The sequence below is a fragment of the Carya illinoinensis genome, chromosome 2, assembly GCF_018687715.1.
Source record: "Carya illinoinensis cultivar Pawnee chromosome 2, C.illinoinensisPawnee_v1, whole genome shotgun sequence".
Taxonomy (NCBI): Eukaryota; Viridiplantae; Streptophyta; class Magnoliopsida; order Fagales; family Juglandaceae; genus Carya; species Carya illinoinensis.
The window spans coordinates 19,192,056-19,219,917 of NC_056753.1; the positions used below are offsets into that span (position 1 = coordinate 19,192,056).

A 27,862-nucleotide genomic window follows, 5' to 3' on the forward strand; every position below is an offset into this window, starting at 1 on the left:
TTTTTTTTTGGTTCCGGACACCCTCTCTCCCGTGTTCTTCTTCTCCATTTTCTTTCTACCCAAACTATTTTTTTCTGTTGAAACTCTTCTCTATTTTATTTTTACCGAAAATCCTCTTCTCTTCCTCTCCATTTTCCTTCTACCCAAAACTCCTCTTCTCTTCCTCTCCATTTTCCTTCTACCCAAAACTCCTCTTCTCTTCCTCTCCATTTTCCTTCTACCCAAAACTCCTCTTCTCTTCCTCTCCATTTTCTTGTCCTCTTGTCTTTCTCACTCAAGTGATAAGATTTTCTTTGCATGAAAAAAAAGGCAAGAAAAAGAAAAAGAAAAAGAGAGAGAAAGTCTAAGTTCTACCAAGATCTGGGTTGCAACACCAGTCCTTCATTGCAGCAACTTGTGTTTCATCCTAATAGCAAAAGCTTTTTGCAGTTGATCCAATCAATTTGATCCAAACTACTAAGAAGACAACGAATTTCGTAAGTAATTCCTGAAGCCACTATTCATAGCCTTCTTCTTCTATTCATTTTTTAAGATTTATTCGATGATTCTTTGAGTTTTGATGTTTTGAGACTAACTTTGAAATTTTTTTAGCATCTTGATTCCTAATATTAAGTCAATATGTAGTTTTCCTTTTTGATGTATAGCAGTAATACGTCCCTAGATATGTATGGCAGTAAGCTTGCAACTGTGTTCTATTGTGTTTTTAGGTTTGTAACTGTAAGTATTTGTGGTGGGTAGAAATATTCACTACAAGAATTTGGTCTTTTCCTAGCGATTTTAGTTCTGTTGCAAAAAAAAATCGCCGTAATATATAGGTCGTCATGGCGAATTTTGGATCGTTGCCAAAACTAACCCTGAAAGGTGGCGAGAAGGGTCACTTACTTTTTCCCAGTGATTGAGATGCTTTTAGTGATGAAAAATTTTGCCACTATAGCTAAATTAATATCCGAGCGCCAAAATTGCATTTTCTTTCCCTCCCAGCACGCGACTTATTCACAATACCTTCTCTTCTCCATGTGTTTTTCTGCAATCCTTTGGCAACCTGCAACTAAAATCCCTTTCGTTGAATCCATACGCAGATGCTGCGATAATCCCCATTTCCGAATACGTCCCAAAGCCCCATCTATGGCCTCCACTACATTTTCCTTCTCCATAGAAGCTTGGTCGTCGTTTCCTTTCCAAAACCAAATTTGTGCCTTCATCGATCGCCTTACCAATTAGGCATTCACAGTACCCCCTTCTCCACTTCCAAAACCAATACTTCGGCTACCTGCAATTAAATCCCCCTTCTGTTGAATTCATATGTACACACGGCGATTGCTGCCAAAATCACCGCTCTGTTGTGATATACAGCGGGCTAATTTCTTGTTGAAGGGAAAGTCAGAAACAAAGAACACGGAAGTCCCAAACCTACTGTGTAAATGGCTTGCCAGTCCATTCTAAGCCCTCGGTTGGCCAAAATCCACTGATTGGCTACTGCTCCGCGTGTGCGAGGTATTTTTCACAATCTCTGTTTGGAACTCATTATTTTTTTCCAAACATGCATGAACATAGCGCCATTTGAGGGGTTACTTGGATTGTTAGATGACATGCACAAATCTCAGTTTTGTTTTTTTTTTTTTTTTTTTTTTTTTTTTTTTTTTTTTTTGTGATCTGCTGATGCTGTGCATATTGTCGATTCATTGGTTGATTTTGAATCTTGTAGTTGGTATTGTTGAATGTTCAACCTCAAAAATATTAGGTCTTTCACTGATCGAAGCAAACATGCTGCTTAAGCTTTTTCATAGAATCTGTGCAATTGTTTTTAGTTTTAGGGCTAGATTTAGGGGAATATTTTTGGGAAAAAGAGACCTACTCGTCCAACATTGTCCATGCAGGCTTTAAAAATAAAAAATATGCAACCAAGAAAATGTTTGTTCTTTGCAAAAATGATCATGCTTGTTAATTTCAAAAAACGTATGCTTGGTTGCTTGAAACTAGGTGTTCTTTTCAAAGATCATCATGCTAATGTTTATTTATTCAAAAGGTAGTCTTTTTAAGGATACTTATATTTATTCAGTAAATATGCTAATATTTAACTAAACCCACTATTAGTTTTGCCTATACAATTTGGTCATAGTAGATACTTAGCATGACAAAATACAAATAAATCAGGTCTGCTATTAGTGTTATTATAGGCAGATGAAGATGTAATTTTTTTTCATTAATTAAACTAAACACTTGGAGTTAAGTTGAATTGAAAATAGCAAAGTAGGCAATAAGTTAAACATTGTGTAATGGACCCAGATACAAGAGCAGTAATATAGCCAATAAAAAGAATTAAGAACAAAAAGATGATCAAAATGGTTATGCCTTGGGGTATTCGAGGTCCCCAATTCCTCCAAAAATGAAATAACAAACTGTTTCAACAATATTTTCTAGATTTCAGATATCCCTCTACTTTCCTCTCTACTCTCCTATATACCCCCCACCAGCTAGTACATCATAACCCATAACAAAAATAAAGACTGATAAAAATGACTGTAAAAATAACAGTACCTAAATGACACGCAAAGGTCCCACAAAATGAACAGCTTAAACAAAACGCATAGCGTAACTAAAGACCGAAAATGCTACGTTTATTTCTTTATCCTTGACTTCATCGCTTCACTTCAAGTCCATAATAATCTCCTCCCCTTTTAAAAAAAACCTTGTCCTTAAGGTTTAGAGTAAGGGTGCAATTTTTTAGCAGCTTCAATATTGACTACTTTCATTGAATTTTTCCACTACAGCAGCAAACTCAATAAATTTGCCATGCCTTTCCTTACTCCATCTGATGTAGTCCCTAGTTCTACAACCCAAATGCTATCAAATGTTCATCCATTGGGCTAAAAAACAAATGATTTTCTTTTCATCCCAAGATATACATGCCACTAAAAACAAAGAAATTCTTCATTATTGTAACGTTCTGATTGTTTCAAAATCTTGCCAATAAAAAGCACACCCTAAGGAGGATCAAATGTGAAACATTGTTGATAATCCATTGACCTTCCAGTTTGCTTTTCATAAATAGTTGCCTTAAAAGCACCTTGCATGAAGACAAAATTGATGCTTCTTGAGTCAGATTCCATGCTGGAAAGAGAGTCTTCCTTCTTGAGTTTGACACTTTCTCCTCTAGGCTTAATGTCCCCCCCCCCCCCCCCCCCCCCCCCCCCCCCCCCCCTTCTTTAGCTACATCTTTTGCAGGAGACTAAAATCCAAGGTGGCAGGTCGCTACTGCCTGCCACCAATAATAGTTTGCCGTTTCAAGTACTCTTTGTTGCTGATATGCTTGTCATCTAACTTCACTTTATCTAGATGAATAAAATAGCTGAATACTTGCGCTCTATACCATCGGCCACAACATAATGGATTTCCTTCCAACCATAAGCTTCATAGAAATGGAAGGTACACAAGGAACTCTATCTCTGAAAAATTGGAAATAATGTTGTAGGAAACATCAAGCCCTTCAAGTGACTTCGAATTCTCAAGTGCATCATAATAGGGACTTCCAACTTCTTCATGAAAAGCTTTTCCCTTACAATTCTCAACACTCTAAACCAACATCACCAAGTTTGAACAAAGGTTTGCACTCATTTGTGAAATTTCACAAGCAAGAAGTATTTGGAAGCTAATATAGAACAGTTCAAGTTGGGTTATTGCCGAAAGTGATGCCATGTACCCACTAATTAACTTGGTCACATCCCTATAAATGCAAGTGCATACTGCTTGAGCAGTCAGAGCACAGAGGTAAGCCACACAGATTCTTCAAAGAAAAGCACACCAAAAATACAATCCACAAGAGTTCTTTTTCGTCCTCTATCAAAGGGTGCAAAAACACCCTTAAGTGGAAATATATCAAGCAGTTGAGGGGCACTATTCACCCCCTCATCCAATTTGTCACCAAAATTCGAAAGAGATACTTGCCACATAAACTGTGAAAGAAGCAATTGTACAGCACCAACATTGAATTTCCTACGCTTCAAATGATCACGAATCAAACCAAGAAACGTCATCCCACACAAAGTCAAATGCACACGTGAAATACCATCCGCATCCACATCATTAAAAGTGAATGATATTCCTTTATCACAATAAACTTCTTCTCCATCATTACAATACTCACAAATCTCTCTATTGATCCCAAAAAAAATTCCATCATCCCATGGTCTTCCTGTATCCCATAGGTGCAAAAAATAGCTTGCAGTGAGCAAAACATCAAACACGTGTGATTTCACAACGTCATATCTACTGATAATTGCAACCCTCTACTAATTTTCCATTCCCCTCCTCTCTCAAAGGGCTTAAACACCATTTTAAGTGGCAGTATATCAAGCAAAAGATGAGCGGAATTATTCTTACCTCTCAGGTTTGTCTCCTTCCCAAAATCAAACACCATGCCTTGATAAAAACTGCCTAAATTCAGAGATAGCCCCATCTGAGTTGGAAGAATGCTTTGCTGAAAACCACAACAACTCTCCAATCCCTCACCTAGTGACTGGCTCCTTCCCAAATCAGGAGAATAAAATGAACAATCCACTGGACGGTACCTAATAGTAGGTAATTCACGCAGGAAAATATCAAGAACTTGAAATGTTTCCTGGGGTGCATCAGTTTGCCAATCAACGCCATTATTTCTTTCCTTTGAGTTGCTTTCCCTCACAACAATATTATGTCATGATACTTTGATATGCAGCACAAGTACTTGAATTAGGAGAATTAATGCATGGGAAGCCCATCAATTATTACTCCATAAAAAAATAAAATAAAAAACATGTCAAAGGTTTGAACACGGTGGGTTTAAAGTTCTATCTTGACATATATATATATATATATATATATATATTTATATAATATGTATGTACACACTATATAGTATAGCTTACCTTAAAAGTAGCCAAGATGTTGAACATAGGATGCAATTAGCAAAAAATGAGTAGCTGCTGTTACACATTTAAAAACTGTATCTAATCATTATTCAATTTAAAATTCATATAAAAAATACATTAAACAATGAGAGATTTCACCTTTTTTTTTTTGAACGAGTAGTTGCTGTTACACATTTAAAAATTGTCAATATTTTTACCAATCAAATCATGGAATTGTCCAACAACTATTATTTTTCAAAGGTGGGTAGGTTGGATATATTGTCAATAATTCAGAGTATTAAATATTGTAGTTTTCACAAAAATTATAGCCTTGTTTAGAGGAGAATGTTAGTTAGAACTTAGTCACTATCTTAGCATTATCTCATTTTATCCCCTAGTTAGATTAATTTTTACTAAAAAATAAGGGCCATTAATATGACCTGTGATGTCATTATCATATAGAATGAGATAATGATATATATATATATATATATATATTTATATCATTATTGCTACAGATTTTTCTAAAATATAAACTAAAATAAACTCAAAAAACATAAAACATGTTCTGCATGGATGGTACTTGTGTTCTCATTTTTACAACCTTTTTAATCGTAAGATTAGCCACATGTTTATCTGATTCATTTATGAAAACTGGTGCCATATTGGCTGCTAGGGAGGTCCAGAATATTGTATGTAGTACCAAGTCGAGGTTGAACTTTGTCCATTCCCAGCTCGCATTTAATAAACATCATGTCTCTATGTCTAATCTAACGTCTATATGCCAATTTTCAATATTGCCAAGAAACCATCTACACTGATACAATCTAAGAAATTAAACTATCAGTTAAATTATAGTTATCCTTTTCCTTTTATTAGAATGAGATAAATCAAAATTATATCAGGCCATATATTCTTCATACCTTTTTTTTTTTAAATATAAATAACGTTTGATACAATTTTTAAATGTGTAACAGCAGCTACTCATTGAATGAAAAAATGTTGTAAAATCTCTCGTTTTTTAATGAATTTTTTTAATGAATTTTAAATTGATCCGTGATTTATTATGATCTAATAACCATGATGGGCTTATCTGGATGTGACTTTTCAAAGTCTCTAGCCTCTAAAGAATTCTGGAGATAAAAGTCTAGAAGAAATGTTGTTTGAGAATTTCTTGATTTCTTTAGAGACTTTGAAAGGACAGAGTCCTCAAGACAATTTTATTTTAATACTGTGTTTATGGGAGGGTTTCAGGCATCTTAACTGGTAATAGTTTTTGGTGTGGTGATTGGGAAGTAGATTTTGGGTTTAAATCTTACTGCACAAATCATTTTTAGGATCACTTCTCTATTGCTTAAAAATCAGTAATCTTTTCTGTTAATTTGACCACAAAGCTCCTATCTTGCAAAATTTCTTGAACGAGTTCAAACTGCTGTAAATTCCTTTGTGTAACTAAATTACAGACAAGAATCTATATATTACTGAGTTTACATAAAATAGAACCGACTTGAATGATGTGTTTATCTATGAGCTGCTCTAACTATTTAATATTCAAATACTTGTCTATTCTTTACTTGCCCTCCCTAGTTTATTCATGGGGTGCCTTGATTATCCCTTCTCGTTTATTCTTGATTTCAAATTTGTGGCTTAAAAAAGATATCAATATATTCTTTTTTTTTTATAATAATTAATTAATTAAGTTACTGATGATCATAAGTGTACGTTCGCACATCATTTGCCCTATCACATTGCCAAGAAATATAAAGAAGACTTTATATCGATTCCCATACCACAAATTATGCCTTAATTTGACTTTGTGATTTCTCTGATCTTTAGGAACGACTCCGGACTCTCCATGCTCTCACAAACCATTTCTGCGTACTGCATGTATATCATGTAGATCACATACATACATATATATATGTATGTATATATCCCTCAATTTATTATCTACCGATTATAAGCCATAACACATTATATATATATATATATATATATATATTCCACCATTGGGTTTATTGCTACGTAGAAGGACTATCTAATTAATTATTGGGCCTAATTATATATTGTTCTACTTTATGAAAGTTTTGTATATATTGGTTCAAGTTCAATTTCTTCAATGAATTTCCAGTTTTTTGCACGACACAGGTATCGCTTTGTGCATCATTTGCACTATCACTCCCCCTTTATCTCTGCATGGTTTTTTTATATAAATCGGTACTTTTTTTGTTTAGGCTAATTTCTCCTTTTGAGTCAGAAATGAAGTCTTTTGCACAAAATGCACCCTTTATATCTGCATTTATTGTATAGGTGTTGATATCATGTGGGTATAGCCACATCAAATTATTTTTATAAAATCATTAAGTGATGGTAAGTATAAATCTTCACATAAATGATATAAACAAAATGGTTCAACTAGTTGATCAGGAGATCAATAAGAAAAATTGGTAGAAAGAGTCAAATAATGTTTGTATTCTTCACAAGTTCGTGTTCTTGTGATTGGAAAAAGTACAACTGATTCAAAGTTATATAGAAACGAAATTAAGAAGTTGAAAAATATTAATAGAAAAAAGAAGAAGAATTTATTATTGACATTTTCTTCATTTGTCCCTTGCATGCCTTCATTTGTTCTTCATTAATTTGCAGCTGGCACCTTTTTTCAGTCATGTATTTTCTGTTGTACATGTTGTTGTTTTCCTGTTTTATTGACTTGCTGGTGGACTTGGTCTTTTGTAATGGACCCCCTTGTATTTTCTAGTTTGCTGAGATCTCCTATTGCAAAGGAAGTTATGTTTTCACACAAAAAATGATGTTTCTTCTCAAGTTTTCTTCAACTTGAGTGTGATTGGTTTATATAGTTGAGATTGTGGTTAAATGAGGGATGTTTAAGAGAATGAATGTACTAAAGCTGTTAGCTATTCATGGTGGTGCAGCAAATTCTGGTATGCACTCTATTTTTGGGCTTCAACAGTCCATTTCATCCATTTTTTGCTCAACCAAAGTTATTTGTCAGTATGAAAAACTATTAAATCAAGGGACAAAAACTAGCCATATTCTAATCTTTAGCTCCTCATTTAATTATTATCCAACAAATTACTAAAAAACTATAAAACTGTGGTTTTTGTAGAAAATTCCAGATTACAATGACAAAAACTTGTTCCCTTCCATTTCTAAGTAAATTCCAATCATTTGTATATTCCTAACCCACATTCTTCATATATTTGGAATGTATAAAACTCAATGGCTTTTACTAGATAGCAAACATGCTATTAGTCATGTTCATGGATTCTGTTACCATGCTTGGAATGAGGAGTTTTAAAGTTTTGCCTTACTGCTGAAGTATGGAGAGAAGTTAAATGGGTTGAGGCTGTGTTTTGTATTTGATTTTCCCTAAGTGAAGATGAGGTAAGGAAAGTGCTTTGTAGTTGATTTCCCCTAGTTGGTTTATATAGTTCGGATTGTGATTAAAACCATTACTCCTATAATTTTTTCCATTATTTTTTTCCTGGCAATTTTGTTTGTGTTATATTTTGGTTTTGAGTTTAAACTGAAAATTACTTGGATTTTCTAGTGCAGAGTGTAGGATGGACGTCGAGTGCTTTTGATTTAAAAGGCGTTGACTGAGCCTGGGAGAATTGTTGGTGAGCCATTTCAGCCAGGGGTGAGCTGAAACTTACTCTATTGGGTATTGAAGGTAACGAATGCATACTATGCTGCAAATCCTTGTTTTTAATTTGTTTCAATAAATCTGTAACTTAGATGGATGTTTTATGGTTTTGTCCAATAAATAGAACCTTGCTTCAAGTTTAGACCTCTTTTTGGATATCTACGTTGTCTGATCTTTTTTTGTATGCTTTCTCTAGCTACAACGACTTTATTTCAACGTATGAATTAATTGTTCTAGCTTTTTTTTCACTTTGATAGTTTCACATGACTACTCATTACTTTTGATAGTTTATAAAAGTTTCCAACTATATGTATGACAATACACACACACACACACACACACACACACACACACACACACATTGGTGTGTGTGTGTGTGGTGGACATGTAGTTGCTTCAGATAGTTAATACTATCACATTCTAACATTATTTTTCCAGTATTGACATGTGATGAATTATTAAAATTCATGGCCCAATCTGGCTTTGTCATTTGTTAATGCTTTAATTTATTAACTATTAGTAATTACAATGTGTAGACATGATAGTCTTGGCCATTGCTTAGTATAGACCAGCAAATAGGGGTTTTTATCCATTTTTAATAAATGGATAGCATCATTCCCGAGATTTTATCTCCTTAATGAAGATGACAACTTATCCGATACCATTTTTCCACCATAAACATTCACATAATGTCATAAACAAGACCTATTTAGATTTTTAACTGTCCAATTGCCTGATGATCTTCATCTATTACATTTATATTTAGACAACCAGTTATCCTTGAACCATACATGACTAGAAACTTGAGATCGTTAGTTAGCCCCGAAAATGCTTGTATTCTTCAAGTTAAACATTTATTCTCAGGTCTCAACTAATGGCATATGGTTAGTTTACGTGTCCAATTGTTACTGATTCATTTATACACTCAATCAAGATTTGAGTACCATCCGGTTTGAGGCTTCTCCTATACTCGATGTCTAACGTACAACTGTGCAACATCACTTAGTCCATTAACTCATAGTAGACTCAAACCTAAAATAATTTTGTAAGATGCCCACCTTTCTCGTATGACCTGAACTCAAAACGCATACACTTGCTAGTCCTATAAGGATGAATTATACACTTTATAGCAACAACTGGCATGTTGAGACCATGAATTTAATCACATGAAATGAAATATATTCAGCCTTCATTTTGCCCAACCATTCATTCCATCGACCATATATTATTATTCTACATTTTACCCATGCTAATTTCAAATGTGAATTCATCAACTACCTACGTTGACGATAGTTGTTTATCTAACTCTCTTTCCCACCATAATTATTTTTTTAGATGGACAAAAGTTGGATGAACAAGCCCGATAGACTTTTATCATCTGCATATGCCGAATAGGTTAAAAATTTCCTCACACAAGTGCGAAATCATGCAAGTGGACGGGATCGCATTCGGTGTCCATGTCGTACATGCCTTAACAATCTGTGGCTGCCTATGTTTGAGGTTAAAACCCATTTGTTTATTAAATGGATCAATTCAAATTACACCCAGTGGATATTTCATGGAGAAGAGGAGACAACATTGTACGTCAGTGACGATGATATTGGTGATGAGGTTATGCCAGAAGATGATTACATCGATGACATGCAGCATATGTTGGATGACATCCGGGCAGGCACCTTTGTTGATGTGCCCCAAGACAACACTGCTGTGCCAAATAGGCCACCAATGCCTGAAGATTCACCAGCAACTACTTTTGACAAGCTACTGGAGGATGCTCGACGTCCTCTTTTCGACAGGTGTACAAAATTTACAAACTTGTAATTCATTGTCAAGTTATTACACATCAAATCAATTGGTGGATGGTCAATTATGCCATTTGACATGCTCCTTGATCTGTTGCAATTTTTCTTTCCTGATGCACTCTTGCCACAATCATATGAGGAGTCAAAGTCTTTTGAGCTCGGGTTGGGTTTCAAGTACCACAAAATCCATGCGTGCCCCAATGACTGCATCTTATTCTGGAAGAAAAATGCCGCTTTTAATGAATGCCTTGTATGTAAGGCTTCAAGGTGGATGCCAAATACACACATCTCTTTTCCATTGAAACTGAGATTGCAGCGTCTCTTTATGTCTACAAAGATAGTAGGTGATATGAGATGGCATAAAGAGCAATGGGCCATAGAAGATACCAGTATGAGACATCCGGCTGACTCTGAGTGTTGGAAAAAATTTGATGAACATCATAGTTGGTTTGCTGTGGATCCACGCAATGTTAGGCTCTGTTTGGCATGTGACGGCTTCACTTCCTTCAACAACTTGGCTAAGCCTCATAGCATTTGGCCAGTGATCCTTGTCCAATATAACTTGCCGCCGTGATCATGCATGAAAGACCAATTCTTTATGACTTCTTTGATTATTCCTAGCCCAAAGTCACCAGGGAATGAGATCGATGTTTACTTGCAGTCGTTGCTCGATGAACTGCTTGAATTGTGGGAATATGGGGTATCTACATATGATGCCTCAACTAAGGAGACGTTTATGTTGCATGTTGCATTGTTGTGGACAATCAATGACTTTCTTGCCTACGGGAATATCTCTGGCTGGTCAATAAAGGGAAAATTAGCTTGTCTATCTTGTAATGCCGACACAGACTCCAATTGGTTGAAATATGGCCGAAAACATTGTTATATGGGACACCGACGTTTCTTACCGCCAGATCACATATGGAGGAGGAGAGGGTTGTTCAACGGTAAAGAAGATCATCACATGCCACCAAGGGTTATAGGAGGGTACGATATTCTAACTCAATTACAAATGATTGGGGATGTTCAGTTCGACAAATCTCGTAGGAAGAGAAAACTTATTGCTGACTGAAGAGTTGAACTAGATACAGTGTAGCATATTCTTCCAATTACCTTATTGGTCAACACTTCAACTTCGGCATAATTTAGATGTTATGCATATTGAGAAGAATATTGCTGAAAATATCTTACTCACTTTAATGAACAGTCCAGGAAAAAATAAGGATAATATCAATTCAAGGCGTGACCTAGAGATATTGGACTATATAAAAGAATTACATTTGAGGCGTGAAGGTGATCATGTAACAATGCCACATGCACTGTACATATTACACAGAGATGAAAGGAATAAATTTTGTGAGTGGCTATTCGATATCAAATTTCCAGATGGGTTCTCTTCCAATATCTCGAACTGTGTTTCTCTACAAGATTGCAAAATCACTGAGGTTAAAAAGCCACGACTGTCATGTTTTCCTTCAAAGACTACTCCCAATTGCTGCTAGGGGGTTTTTAAGAAGTGACATTGCCTTGGCTTTGATTGAACTTAGCACTTTCTTCAAAGAGTTATGTGCTCGAACATTGGATGTGAATTGCCTATCCCAGCTCCAAACTGATATTGTCACCATTCTATGCAAACTGGAGATGATATTCCCTCCATCTTTTTTTGATGTCGTTGTCCACCTAGCTGTCCATTTACCTCGTGAGGCCATACTTGGGGTCCAGTACAATATAGGTGGATGTACCCATTTGAGAGATATATCGACAAATTCAAGCGGTATATTAAGAATAAAGCCCGACCAAAAATTTCAATAGCCGAGGCCTACATTCACACTGAATGCTTGACATTTTCCTCCATATACCTCCAAAATGTTGAGACGAAGTTCAATTGAGCGGACCACAACATTGATGCTAACGAAGAGGAAACTATAGATGGATTTAGAATTTTCAACCAGAAAATTCGTCCCTTAGGTTCAGCTTCTAATGTGCAATTAGAAGATAAACTCTTTAAGGCAGCCATTTGGTATGTGCTCAACAATTGTCTGGAGATTGGACCCTATATACAGTAAGCATCAATGAGTTTACTTAAAAATCTACTTCCATTCAAACTTAACAAGTTTTTATATATGCAATGCCCATAACGTCAAATATTTTGCTTGGCGATTTCGTGCTCTAAATGTAGGGAACACAACAAGAAATGTAAGGTGCAACACCCAAATTATATTGATTGCACGCATCAAACTGACTTTCCAACTTGGTTCAAGCACTGTGTAAATTCTTCTCCATCCTTATCTACATTGACATATTATGGATTTTCTTGATATGTTTTGGAATGATGAAAATATACGTTATGAACTTTCAACAATTTTGGTATAGATCCAGGAACATTGTACCAAGAATCTACTTGATGTGTCCGCTGATCTGTATGCGTTAGCTTGCGGGCCTGACCGTTGGGTTGCATTATATGATGCTTGCATAATGAATGGAAAAAGGTTTCATACGAAGTAGCATGTACTTCGCCGACGTACACAAAATTCTGGGGTGTTGGTAACTGGGGATGAGGCCACAAATAACAGAGACTTTTACGGTGTTATTAATAATATCGTAGAGTTATGCTACATGGAGTGGCGTCGGGTCTACCTATTTGAATGTGATTGGTTTGACGTTGGTGATCGAAAATGAGAGGTGTAGGTGGATGACCATATGATTAGTGTCAACATGAACAGGACTTGGTATAAGGATGAACCATTCGTATTGGCGAGTCAGGCTTATCAATGTTTCTACATACGAGATTTAAGGGTGAAATGGAATTGGGGTGTTGTGCAGAACTATACAAATAGGAATGTATACAACATTCCGTCTGTGTCGAGGATTTTGGAAGATATTAATGATGGCAAATCAAGTACTAATGAGGCTAATCAAGAAAATAAGTCATTATATTATTATGAACCAGTGTAGTGTGATAATGCAGATCCAGTGTCAACTCCACTGGATAGGCTTGATATACCACCTAGCCATATTGATGCATGAGAAGTCATGGATGTGGATGGTCAATGCATAGATTCATCCGGCTTTATTAATGATGACATGATTACTTCTAGCTCTGGATATGCGTATAGTGAGAGGGAATATTCGGATAAAGAGGACCTACCAACAGACGAAGAGTTCGTGTTAGATTTATAATTACAAGCCCGAAACTTCGTCTAATTAAGGTTGGTACAGCAGATTACCTCTTTGAAATTGGTACCAGTACATAGACAGTTCAATATGAGATTGTATGAAATACCTTTTTTGATTTATTTATTAATAGACAATTCAATATGAGATTGTATGAAATACCTTTTTTGATTTATTTATTAAAACCATTAAGTATAATTTTTTGATAAATGGACTGAAGTAATATGCACAAGATAACATTTATGTTTTCAAATATTTATTTCCTCTAAACTTTTTTGACTTCTGATGTGTATGATATTATTCTTGCTCAGGTGACAAAGGCAAAACAATACTGCATTGCATTAAGGCTTCGCTGCACAGATAGGTTTGGGTAGGGTTTGCTTTCTCCTAGCTCGAACTATTTATCATGCAATCCCATCTTCAAGCTGGAGGCATGAAGAGTACTATTAATTATCAAGGTATATAATTTAGATCGATAAGTTATTCCTTTGTCTATATTATGCTCATAATGTAATGGTTAGTCTACCCAGAAGTAATTGAAAATGATAGATAACTGATCTTTTTTCAAATCCTGTCTGTGACTTTGAGATTATTTTGTGGAATGGACTTGACGTTTATTAGAATGCTATTAACTCATACACACGCAGGTGACCAAGCGGGACCTAGTTCTAGGGGCGGAGGGAGACTCCAGGGTATTCGTGCAAGGCGCCATGTACCGTACTCGGCTCGCCACAACCGACCATGGGGAGCGAAAATCTCCTTATATCACAGCCCTGAGGAGTGTAATCAGTCCTCCTCGGATGACTCCACATAGCCCCCAAGTCCCCCACTATCCACCAACCCAATTCCCACACCAGCCGCCTATTCGAGAACCCTCACCAGTGCGGGAACAATCACTTATTATAGAACACACAAGATTGGAAGACTCTAGTATACCACAAACTGGTGTGTGTTTTTCCAATACATATTGAATACGTTGACCTATTTATGTGTGTTTGTAAGTGTAAAGATACTTTATAATTACACATACTAATCTAGTGAATTTTGAAATACAGTTGCGGACACCCCCACGGAGCCCGTAGTAACGCAACAACAGAGAAAATGAACTCGTGGGCCCGCTCGATGCATCGAGTTTGAGAAAGCGAGGAAGCACGGGAAAGTACTTTTAAAGATAAACGATGGTGAGACTGCCCCGTATTGTGAACACGCTTCTATGTTCACGACACGAGTATCATGGATTGTTAAGTCATGACAGAGGAGCTCATTGACCATATTCGGGTAAGTTATTGGGTTAGTTAATTTCGTCAAGTTGGAAGTGGTTTATGTAGTATAACCATTGTCAAAATACTAATTCGCACATAATTGTAGTCTGACTTCGTGTTTGACTGGGAACGCGAAAACCACCGATTGACGGTGACAAAGGCACTTCGTAAGTGCTTCAACTCCTTCCATCATGACTTGCACAAGATTTATCAATCATTTGGAAGCCATGAAGAAGCGTTAGCTAATGGGACAAGCTTGGGGGACCCCCTTGTATGGGTCAAGTTGTGTGGCAGGTGGGGCAGCGATGCCTTTAAGGTATATATGCTCTTTCTCAAATGAAACCATAAATCCTTCCATTTAATATGTCTAAATATTGTCGTGGCAAATTCGGTTGTTTATTATAGCTAAGATTAGGCGTGCATGGCAGAAAATTTCATCTCAAAACTGGGAGAACCGAAAGAAGCAGACAATTAATCACACATCAGGACGCAAATCATTCATCCGAATACTTGAGCAAAAGGTATGAGGATGCCTCCCAATTTCTTTTCATTTCAATAGACTTATCCAAATTCTGCATTCATAAGCCCTAATAAATACTGTCCTCTATGTCGTGAAATTATTTTCCATATGTTTTTGTGATATTATTACCTTATTGTTGGGTAGTGGTTAATTTCAATGATGTTGAGCTTAAAATACACATGTCAACCACAATAAACTTTTCCGACCGAAAAAATATCCTTATTATTATTATTTTTGATAGGAAAGTCACTTTCATTCATAATCAAAACAATATTACAATGCTAAATCAGTCCATAGGACTTGCTCAATAATAGGGGGAACAGACTCCCACCAAACACTTGTATCAGTTACAAATTGTGCAAACCTTGCTAATCTATGTGCTGATTCATTTGCCTCCCTATTGACATGCACAATTGAGCAAATTGGTATTCTAGTCTGCAGCTGCTTTATATATGTCACTACATTTCCAAACATAGCATTGGCTAGCTCAGGTTTTGATAGCTCTTGAGCTAAAATCAACGAATCTATATCAATGGTTAGAGCTTGCAAACCAAGAGGGATACAGAATTGTAATCCTCTGAGTATAGCTATTAGTTTGATCTCTAAAGGCTCCATCACTGCTGCCACCTTTTTACTTACAGCCAGTATCACCTTTCCTTCCCAATCTCTGAGAATAAGACCAACCCCTGCACTGCCATCAGCATGAAACATTGCTCCATCCACATTAAGCTTTGTAGTCCCTTGTGGAGGCAATTGCCACTTGGTCACTCTCTTAAGGCCATTATAATTAGTGCCTTTAGTTGCCTTATAAGCCTTAAGCAAGCAAAGAGCATGGTTGACTACCTCTGCTGATTCCAATTGTTTTTCCTCAAACACCCACTGATATCTTCTATACGAGCATGCCCAAGCTATCATAAATAATCGCTCCAGCTCTTCTTGACTGTGATTACCTTGTACTCGAACTACCATCTCTCTAAAATCCTCACGTGGTCCTGCATTCATGACTTGAGGAAACTGTTGATCCCAGATTTCAGTAAGCATCTGACATTGTTTAAGAGTATGTGCAGTGTTTTCACTACCTGCAGAACACAATTGACAGGTGACATCTTCAACAATCTTTCTCCTTTTCAAGTTGCATCTGGTTGGAAGGGCTTCAATGCAAGCTCTCCATGCAAAAATCTTAACCTTCTGGGGCACTTTCATCCTCCAAATAGCCTTTCATAGCTTTTTATCTGCTCTACTCCTAGAGCTTTCTCCCTCTGTTGGTGCTGTGGCCAAGCTTTTGAAAAATTTGTAGGCACTCTTAACACTAAAGCAACCATTCCTCTCCATGTCCCATATTAACTTATCCTCATGGTTTTCTGAACTAGGAATAATTTTCAGAATTGCATCAGCAGGTTCAGGAGCCAACAACCTTCTGACTTTGCTTACATCCCACCACCCTGAATTTTGATCAATTAAAACCTCTACTCTTTGGTCATCTTCTGTTAATCCAGCTATTGTCTGTTGTAAACTTTTGAATCCAGGCACCCAATAGTCATCCTATAGCCTTATCATTCTTCCATTCCCAACCCTCCACCTGCAACCTTGTAGAAGTTTTTCTTTCACTGACCATATACCCCTCCACACAAAGGATGGATTGTGACCAAGATTTGCATTTTGAAAATTCAAGTTTGGGAAGTATCTAGCCTTGAAAATTTTGTGAAGTAGGCTTTCCTCATTATGCATAATTCTCCATTCTTGTTTTGCAAGTAAAGCCTCATTGAAGATCCTTAAATCTCTAAATCCCATTCCCCCATCACCTTTAGTCTCACACAACCTCTTCCAATTCACCCAATGTATCTTTCTCTTTGTCCCAACCAAAACTTGGCCATCATTTGTTATATTTCATAAGACAGAGAGCTGGGCAACTTAAAGTAGGACATAGCATATGTTGGAATAGCTAGAGCCACTGCCTTTATTAAAACTTCTTTTCCCCCTTGAGATAAGAGCTTTTCCTTCCATTGCTGTAACTTAGACCAAACTTTGTGCTTAATGTCAGAAAAAGCCCTTCTCTTATCTTTTCCTACCATTGATGGTAGGCCTAGATATTTGTCATAATTCTGGTATGCTTGAACTCCCCGCAAAGATAGGACTTGTTGCTGAACTTCTAAGTGGACATTGTTACTAAAAACCATTGCAGTCTTTCCTCTATTGATTCTTTGACCTGATGCATTCTCATAAATTTCGAGAATTCTTTGTAACTCCATGTTCTCTTGAAGTGTGGCCTTGCAAAATAGAATGCTATCATCTGCAAATAGCAACTGATTCACCATAGGAGCCCCTCTGCACACTCGAATGCCTAAAATCTGGTTTCTAGAGCTTGCTTCAGTCAAAAGAGATATTGGACCCTCAGTTCCCAATAAGAAAAGATAGGGAGATAGTGGATCTCCCTGTCTAATCCCACAAGAAGGATAAATAGGGCCAACTGGTTCACCATTAATGAGAATGGAAAAAGAGACTGTTTTGACACAAAGCATGACTAAATGGATCCATCTATGAGCAAATCCCATAGGTTTCATTACAGCCTCCAAATAATGCCATTCAAGCCTATCATAAGCCTTGCTTATATCTAACTTGATGGACATGTATCCCTCTTTACCACCTCTTTTTCTTCTTAAATAATCAATCATTTCATATGCTATAAGAATATTATCAGAAATGACTCAACCAGGTACAAATGCACTTTGAGAGTTGGATATAACATGAGGAAGGACTAGTTTCAGCCTATTAGACATGACCTTGGAGATCAATTTATAAATGACATTACATAGGCTTATGGGACGATACTGGGATACTAACTCAGGCTTTTTAGTTTTAGGGATAACAACAATAAAGGTATGATTTAACTCAGCAGGAAATTGATCCTCATTAAGAGCATGCAACACAGCTTTTGTCACAGACTTTCCTACAATATGCTAGTATTTTTGATAGAAAATGGGAGCCATAACATCGGGTCCAAGAGCTTTGGTAGGATCCATTTGTTGTAGTGCAGTCTGTACTTCATCTTCAGAAAAGGCCTTTGTGAGATCTTTATTCATTGCTGCTGTTACCCTGCCTTGTAGAGAAGATAAGAAATTGTTGCTGGTTGACAAACCACTTGATGTAAACATCTCTTCAAAATACTTCATTATCAACTCATCCCTTTGCTCATTTTCTTGCCATTCTCCATGTTCATCCTTTAGTCTTGTGATGGTATTCTTCTTTTTCCTTTGACTTGCTTTACTGTGGAAATACTTAGTATTTTGATCTCCCCCTTTTAACCATAGTGCTTTTGATCTCTACCTCCAAAGTATTTCCTCCCTCTCAAGCCATATTTGTACTTCCTCTCTTGCTTGCTGTACTACTGCTTTATTTGGATTTCTTAAATTCTCAGCTTGAATCTTCTCTAGTTGCACCCTAGCCATCTTTAATCTCTTTTAGACTGTTCCAAAACTAGCTTTATTCCATCTTAGCAAACTGTCACTGCACCTCGAAATCTTGTTCACCACCTCTCCAATAGGTCCATTACCAAAATGAACTTGCCAAGCCTTCTCAATCACCTTTCCACATTCTTCACTTTCTGTCCAAACTGCTTCAAACCTGAAATGCTTTTGGCCCTTAAACTTTTGCACACAACCCTCAGTTTGTAGCACAATAGGGTTATGATCTGAATAAGCAGCAAAAGTATGAAACACCTTTGCATAAGGAAAAGCTCTACACCATGCATTGTTTGCTAGGGCTCTATCTAGTCTTTCATGAATAGCATTAACCCCTTCTTTGCTATTCCACCATGTAAACTTGATTCCTTCATAACCCAGATCTAGTAAGGCACAATCACCTATCATTCTTCTGAATCTCTCCATTTGCAATTCAGATCTATCCTTCCCACCATTTTTTTCAACTCGACTAGTTATTTCATTAAAATCTCCCATCACCAGCCAGCTCCCATGATCACCTCTACTTGAAGTTCTCATTAAGTCCCAAGTTTCTTCCCTCCTACTAGTTTATGGATGTCCATACAAACCTGTTAATTGCCAGCAACCCCCATTATCACTATCCTTCACTTCAGCATCAATATGATGCTTAGAGAAACTTTTAATGGTCAGCTCAATTTCCTATCTCCATAACAAACAAAGACCTCCACTTCTTCCCTCACAATCTACTGTTAGACAATTTTGAAACCCCACCTGATACTTCACTCTATCCATTATTCTACTGTTTACTTTTGTTTCTTGTAAAAATATTATGTCGGGACCTTCCTTCTTGACTAAATCATGAAGGGCTCTAATGCCACGTGGGTTCCCAAGTCCCGTGCATTCCAACTTAAAATTTTCATGGCTCCCGGCTGGGCTGAATCACAACCTCCACCGATCTTCGAGTTGAAATCTTCTTAGCCTCCATAACCTTTATCAGTTTTGTTACAGGTAAGGAGTCCGATCCATTGTCCTCCATTCTACTTCCCTTTCTCTTCATGGAAGTTTTAACTAACTGATTATGTGCTCCTGTCTCAGTTATTCTTCTTTGCCTCAGCCACTTTCCCCCTGCTACCTTTGCCTTGGTAACTTCTTCCTTAGCTAAAGATTCATTTTCATAGGCTAATCCTTCCCTTTTCTGTTGGGTTTCAGAATCCATCTTTAAATCTGTTGTACCCTCTCTTAAAGGTTTGACTATGTTAACCCCATCCTCACTTGAAAGGGCCCATTGAGTGATCTCCATTTCTCTGGATGGATGGTCAGCTTGTTTGACATTACTCCCACAAGGCGCCATTACTTCAGCATTTACCACCTTTTCAGTTTCCTTATTTGGTTCCTTCACTGGAAATTCCCCTCCTCGATTTAATCCTTCACCATTATTGCATGTAACAGTCGGTTCTGAAACTGCTCCACCATCTTCCTGAATTGGTGCTACCTGCTTTGATTGCATCCCTGGAACCGTTATAGCAGGACCTCTGCCCTGCTCAGGCTGCTGCTCAAGGTGCTCACGATGGTGTAAGCATTTCCATTGACCAAAAGCACAGGCTGCTGCACCGGCTGCTGTACAGGCTGCTGCTCGCGGTGCTCATGGTGGTTGTAAGCATTTCCAGAGAAAGCAGACACTCGCATCCATTGACCAAAAGGAAGGTTGTCTTCCTTGCATGCTCTTTGATCATTCTTCCAGATGCTGCAGTCCTTATGACTATGACCTAAGCGGCCACATGCATAACAAAAAGTAGGCAATCTCTCATATGTAAAACAAACCCAACAGCTACCATGATTGCCCAAGTTTAAACATTTACCTCGCAGCAAAGGTTTTGTAACATCCAAGCGTATTCTGATTCTGATAAACTCACCCCATGCAACTTCATCCTTTTCAACGTCAATCTCCTCCACCACTCCAATGCTGTTACCAATCTTACTAACCACCTTTTCATTCATAGCACCCAAAGGAACATCATATAATCTAATCCAAAAGGCAGCTGTTGTTATCTGAACTCTTGTTGCTTGTACTTCTCCTGTGTAATTCTGCATCAGAATCATATTTCTATCAAAGGACCAAGGACCCTCACGTTGCACCCTAGCCTTTTCCTGCTGATCTTCAAACTCCACCAGAAGAATTTTGGACCCCAAATCCTTCACCCATATCTTTTTTACAGGATGCCAAATCTTCTTCAGAGTTTGCTTGAATGCCTCACGGTTTTTATGGTTTTTTGTTAATAATGAGACTAATAAACAATGTTCACCCCTTTGCTTAGATTCTTCGAGCAGCCCTTCATCCAGTATGATCTCCTCTTTTTCTTGCTCTGACAATGACAACCTCTGACATAATTCTTCTAAAGTTTCTCCCATGATGTAAACTTGATAGAGACAGCCTCGTACTAACTTGTACTAAGACAAGGAAAAAGACCTCCACAGATGCAGGTGCTTCCGAGAGGAAAAAGTAAGGCAGTTACGCCGCATATATATTCTTATACTTATTGCTCACACATGTAGCACGCTGAGAATGGAAATTTGGTTGACTTCTATAAGGAGACTCGCTGGTTGAAGAAGAAGAAGAATAAGTTTGTGACAGATGCTACAGAAGATACTTACGTGAGTAGTACACTTACAGTCCCTGTGATCTATGTTTCTTTCTGATAATAATAAATGCATACATAGCACATGCCTAGATTGTTAATAATAGTTGTTTTGTCAATGTGCAGAAGGAGATGCAAGGTAGGTTGGATGGCCTAGAACCAGAGTAACGTAATGATGAGGCAGCAACGACTGTCTTTAAGGAGGTCCTTGGCCATCGACCTGGATATGCGCGAGGACTCGGGGAGATGGTCATCCCCGAGTCAAGTAGATAACGTGATCAACTTAAAATGCAATGCTATCTGTCTGAGATTGAAAGACACAAGAAAGATGTTGAACAACATAAGGAAGATGCTGAAAAGTATAAGAGTCAGCTGGATGAAATGAGATCAGAGACGCGGGCTCTTAGGGAGCATCAGATTCAAACTGATAGGATGCTTCAGGCTTTCTTTAAGGATCATCCGTCATTTACTGAGTCATATTGACAGACTCGGTGTAACAATTCCCCTGACCCATAAGGGGGGGTCCTATGTTTTTTGGCCTGTTGGGTGGTTTTTTGTTAGTCAATATGACAACTAGGCAATATATATATATATATAGATATTACTATATCTATATAAAGGGATCTATGTCAACACCGGGGAGATGAATCTATTTTGGGTAGCCTCTTTCTGAAAAGTTTTTAAACATATCTTTAGACTCCATACCTGAACCATTCTCGAGTAACTACTTTTAACGTTATCTAGTGTCCATGTCCTGGGGATTCACAAGTAGGAGGCAATTAAGATTGTCGCGAAAGTAAGGAGCACAGTTCAAACTTAGTGTAAGTTCCTTATAGCTGGAAAATATTTTCTCACACAACGGTACAACTAATTAGTAGCACCATACCTTATGCTTGCTAACATTGACATAACACGTTATGTACTTGCTTTGAAAGGCATTGGCTTGGAGAAGACATTGGACCATTGAGCGTTGTCAAGAACTGCAAAACCTTGAGAAGTCGCTTGAAGGAGCTTTGCAACTAGCTAAACATTCACAGCTTGGAGAAGGTCTCTCTCTCTCTCTCAAGAAATATATTCAGCCTTTATTTATCCATCTATATTCATAGGTGGTTGTGGATATTCCTATTGAAACTGAAGAAGTATATGATCAGTGTGTGTGTGAGGGTCATTACAGATATCACTTCTCTATCCATTAATAATTTGTTGTCTTAAGCATAAAGCCAATTGAGTAACAAATCGTGAACTTTGAAAATTTTGTCTACAGAGAGATTTGCTTGGGATGAATATCCAGCAATTGATCTCTTTACTCACTCTTTTTTATGGTCACTAGGTTATGTTCCTTTCTTAATCATCAGTGGCAAGTTCGATACTGAATTTCATCGATCTTAACCTCCTCTCTCTGCTCTTTTCTAAACTACTATAAAAGTGAGTTGTTAGAAGTAGTTCCCTCATTTAGAAATAATTATCAAATAACTTCAAAAATTTCAGATTGATCTTATCTACGTCTTTTCTCTGTGTGCAGCATAAATGGTGTCACAGCAGGTTCTGTCAATGTCTCTGGTTCAATGTTGGAAGCTACCACGAGTCAGTTTAATAGGTCGCCTTTGGTTGAGGGCCTGAATGCTGATTTGAAGGAAGAACACCGCAAGAATGAGGAGGAATCTCGTAGTGACAGGGTGGATGAGGTTAAAAAGCATGAAGAGAAAGAAATTGGTTTCCTTGATCGTAGAAAGTGTACGCATGATAGATTTATGGGGACTGATTTAAAATTGAAGGATCCAGAAAGTCCTAGCTCATCTGTTGATTCCTACACAAGTAGGGTTGATCAAATATTTTATGATGTGGATGTAGGGGAATATGAAATTCATTGGGAAGACCTGGATATTGGTGAAAGGATTGGACTAGGTAATATGCATATGGCTTGTTCAATGTCTTTATTATATTTGGTGATTTTGGTAGTGCATATAGGTTGATTTTAACTCCATTTTTTGGTTTACAAATACAACACACACACACACTCATAAACCAAACCGCACCCTCCATCCATTATTTTGCTGTAGGAAATGTCATTTGGTCTAAAGACCATTGGCAATGCAATAATTGTGTATTAACTTTTTGATTAAGTAATAATTGTGTATTAATTATGTAGTAGATTAATAATTTTCTTTAAAACAAATCCCTGTGATGAGTTGAAAGGTGCATCTTCCTACAATAACTCTATTCTATTATTACAAAATTTATAAAGTAACTATTGGGTGTAGGGGCTTGTTTATATGGATCCTTGCATAGCAATAGCCTTATGTTTTGTAGATTGTTGTGTATTTTTTTTATACATGTTTATCGTGTGTACAGGTTCATCTGGAGAGGTTTATCGTGCTGATTTGAATGGCACAGTGAGTTCTGCTTATCCTTTCTTTTGAACATGCTGTTGCTAAGCATTGCAACAGTTCCTATTTCTCTTTTGGTTTAAATTGGAAGAATTATATGTTGTTTTCCTTTTGTCTTCTACTCCCGATGTCTTAAATTATTATTAGTTCTTTAATGTTTAACCCTTTAGCATCGAAGCTTTTTGAAAACTGCAATGGAGAACTGATAATATAATTTTGGTCTGGAATATTTTGAACTACAGGAGGTTGCTGTGAAGAAGTTCTTAGATCAGGACTTCTCAGGTGCTGCTTTGGCTAAGTTCAAGAGTGAAGTAAAGCCAAGAACTATTTCTCTAAATACCCATGTGTCACTACTCTTTTGATTGAAGGAGAAAAAGTATAAAAGAAAGTAAAATCAGAGCCTTGCATTTAGGCACTTCATATCTGGAACATACCCTGCCAAATAGGGAGAAGAAATGTTACTGGGCGTGTAAATAGTCAATTGCCTGAGATGGTAAAATAATGTTGTGCAGATCACATCCAGAAAAAAGAGAATATCCAAATCACCAACCAAAAAAATTAAACAAATAAAAACACTGGAAAATAAACATTATTGGTAGTGGAGGTTGTATTAAGTTGTTAATGTCTGGTGTCTGAGGTAGTTGTAACAGCAGTGTCATCTAGGAGCAGGATTTGATAGCACTACCAATTCAGTATTCATTGATCAAATTATTTTCAATTCTTAATATCGAATTGTGTGTATCCTTTTGTATACTTCCTTAGTACTTGGGTTGTGTTCTTGTGCCTTCAATAAAACTTTGCATTATTTATAAAAAGAAAACAAAAAAAGAAAACATCCCCACATCACAAATTTTGCAAGACTACAGAACAAAAATTTTAAAGAGGGGACTTTTTGGTGATAGAATGGAATGGCATACTAAAATTAGATGGTCTTCCTATTTACGCTCGTTTTGTTTACATAATTATTTTTCAGCTCTTTTTTTGGCTTGCAAAAAATGGTATGTGATCATCCCTCTTGACATGCTTACAGAAGTTAAAAGATAGCATCCGTGCTTTGGATTTATGGGTTTTACTTTCTAACCAATTCAAAATCATTTTTTTATCGGAAAAATAACTAACCAATCCAAAACCATTGACCTGGATTTTTTTTAATCTCTCATGTGATATTTGGTACGGATAATGCGTACATTACGGCATCCAAATGTTGTTCTTTTCATGGGTGCTGTAACTCGTCCTCCAAACCTCTCTATAATTACTGAGTTTCTTCCAAGGTATAAATTCTGTGCCATATAGTGAGTTTATTTTTTGTAAGTTAATTCATATAGTGAGTCGCATCAAATTTACTTGTGTTGATCAATTTGTAAATGCTTGTATTCTTTATATGTCCGACCCTCACGTCATAAATTGTGTTACCTAAATTTTATATATCAGGGGAAGCTTATATCGCATTATTCATCGTCCTCATTCTCAAATTGATGAGAAGCGCAGAATAAAAATGGCCCTTGATATGGTAACATCATTTACCGTGTTCTCTTTAAACCGAAATTGAATCCATCCACATTTTTAAAGCTCTTGTCATCTTGCAGGCAAGCGGCATGAATTGCTTGCATACCAGCAGACCTACAATTGTTCACCGGGATTTGAAGGCACCAAATCTTTTGGTTGATAAGAACTGGAATGTGAAGGTTAGCATATTGATTAGTAGCAATTGAGTTTCTTTATGAGTTTCGCATATCACTGAGGATTTTTGAGCTAATTATGACTGGATTTATTGGTTGTTTCCCGCATTTATTTTCCTAAGCTGAATCTAGCTTCATTGCATTGTATGTAGTTGCTACTTTATTGCCTATACTGTATGTTCATTTCTTTATGTCATACATTTTTTTACTGCCAACTTTGACCCAGCCATTGTTGCTAATGTAATGTGATATTAAGTATCATCTAAACACAGGACATATTAACTTCGGACTCCCCGTGGCCAACTGACAAAAGGTCTCTGGTATTTGTGGGAACTGAGTGCTAAATGTAAACAGGCTTCATACTATGTTCTTTGTTCACTCAGTATAACTTGCTTGAGCTTGAACTATCTAGAGGTTAGCTATCAATATCTAAATCTAAGCCTGTTGATTTTGGATCAGGGAGCTTGTGGTCAGAGTGAATGGCTCTATTTTGACCTTAGTGAACCATGATCTACTTGCTGGAAATGTAAAAGTGTTCTAATTTTTTTACCTGTACATAGCATGGCATGGGTTTGCATAGTAATGCCGTCAAGAGACACTCTATTTACATTACTTTCTTTCCTCAGCAGACCTGAAAACAAATCTTGTTTCCTGAAAAAGGCAGTAGCTATGATTGGAATTTGGGCATTGTTTATACTTATCACAATATCACAGTAGAGCTTTTTATTTCCTGCTCCATTGCAGTCGATTTTGGAAATAGTGTGATTGGCAGTAGATGAACTACTAATGCCTTGCAGAAGGCAGTAGCTATGAACTCATCGGAGCAAATGGTTTTTGGCTACCACTCAAGTTGTCGGGATGTGGCAATTTATAGTTTTGTAGGAGAATTTTATGGTGAAATATCACTCATTAGGCTAGTGCTATTTTGTTGCACTCCATTCTCATTTGTTTTGGTCCCAGATTATCTATATTGTCATGGGTTTTATGAGCTGTGAGGTGCTTGAAAGAGTTATGGAAGACTTTCTTAGGTTATAAGTAAACAAAGTATATTAATTAAAGAATAGGCAAAGCCATGTTCAGTACAAAGAAGAGTTAAGGAAGACTTTTTGGAAAATAGTCATTGAGAGAGATTTTAGGCTAGTGGAATTGGAATTTTCACAATATTAACCCTACTGATATATCAGTTAAATTGCCATATTATCATATTTTGAATGAGTAGCGAATATGGCGAGAAATCTTCCCAAACAGGCGTGCCAATAACATGCATATTAAGGACCGACTATGAAATTTAATGCCTTGACTATTGGCTTCTTTTCTGCAATACCATGTTCTGGCCTGGGGAAAAAATTTGTTGATTGGAGTTTCATATAATATAAACTCTTAAAAAATCGATTACTTAGAATATTAATCAGAGTGTCTTTTGGTTGAAGAACTATAATTTGTTGATTGGAGTTTCATATCATGTTGATTGATAAAATGAAATGTTAAGCTGTAATGTTTTAAGTTCTGTCTCTGTTTACATAAAAATTTAAAAAAATAAAAATCCTCTTCTAATCCTGGATGCTACATTGGCCTTTTATTCCATTTCTTTACTTTTTTCTGAAGCACCTTTGCTAGTCATTGCGGCTGAAATATTTGCTCAATATCCAATATTTTATTAAAGGAACTTTGTGAAATCAAGGGGAAAAGCGCTGCCCTGCAAAATGCAAAAGTTTGTTGGGTAGGAGAAGAATGATTTGCTGGAATACTTGTGATCTCTGCAACTGGAAAAGGTACTCAACTCTCCTGAAAAGCAAATTTGAAATTTAAACTCCTGTGGATTTTAAATTTTTCCATACTCGTCCAGTTGTTGAAATATAAACTCCTGTGTGAGGATTTGCTATCCTCTAGAAAATGTGCGACTCCATTATGTGTGCATTGATTGTTTACTGCTTTATAGATGACTGTCTTACATGGGGTTATCTTGCCCTTGTGTTTTTATAATTGAGGTCCCACATTGAAAAAATGTGATTCACACACATGCTAATGCCTAGAGATTTTGAGTTAACTCAAAATAATATCTAGCAGGAGACCTGACATTACAGAGGGATCGAGAAAACTACAGTGTCGTTCTCTAATTTTTGTTGGGGTCTCCACATGACTTCCAATCTAGATAGGCATTACAAGGGCATTGGTTGAGGTATGCAACATTTCTATTCCATAAGGTTTTATGTTCATATATGGCTAGCGTGAGAATGAGCTTTATTTACTGGGGGGGTTGGGTTTTATGTATATATGCTTATATGAATTAGGCAGGCAAATGGTCGCACATAGGCCAGTTGAGCTAGCATTTGATCATTAGCCTCCAGTTTACTTTTTTTAAGCTACTTCTTGACCTTTTATGTTTTGACTATTTTGAATAAGTTATCACGT

At 36.8% G+C, this 27,862-nt stretch overlaps 1 protein-coding gene across 1 annotated transcript; it reads left to right on the top strand.

The window, feature by feature from the left end:
• On the top strand, window positions 1–27,629 carry LOC122300251 (serine/threonine-protein kinase EDR1-like). The gene is made up of 15 exons (XM_043110761.1): window positions 1–476; window positions 8,458–8,580; window positions 13,841–13,987; window positions 14,177–14,474; window positions 14,585–14,807; window positions 14,898–15,107; window positions 15,197–15,312; window positions 22,907–23,289; window positions 23,737–23,777; window positions 24,014–24,081; window positions 24,941–25,042; window positions 25,203–25,281; window positions 25,358–25,456; window positions 27,114–27,222; window positions 27,518–27,629. The coding sequence occupies exons 5-14, from the start codon at window positions 14,778–14,780 to the stop codon at window positions 27,183–27,185; spliced, it is 1,200 nt and encodes a 399-aa protein (XP_042966695.1). The 5' UTR covers window positions 1–476; window positions 8,458–8,580; window positions 13,841–13,987; window positions 14,177–14,474; window positions 14,585–14,777; the 3' UTR covers window positions 27,186–27,222; window positions 27,518–27,629.
• The last annotated feature ends 233 nt before the right edge of the window (window positions 27,630–27,862 follow it).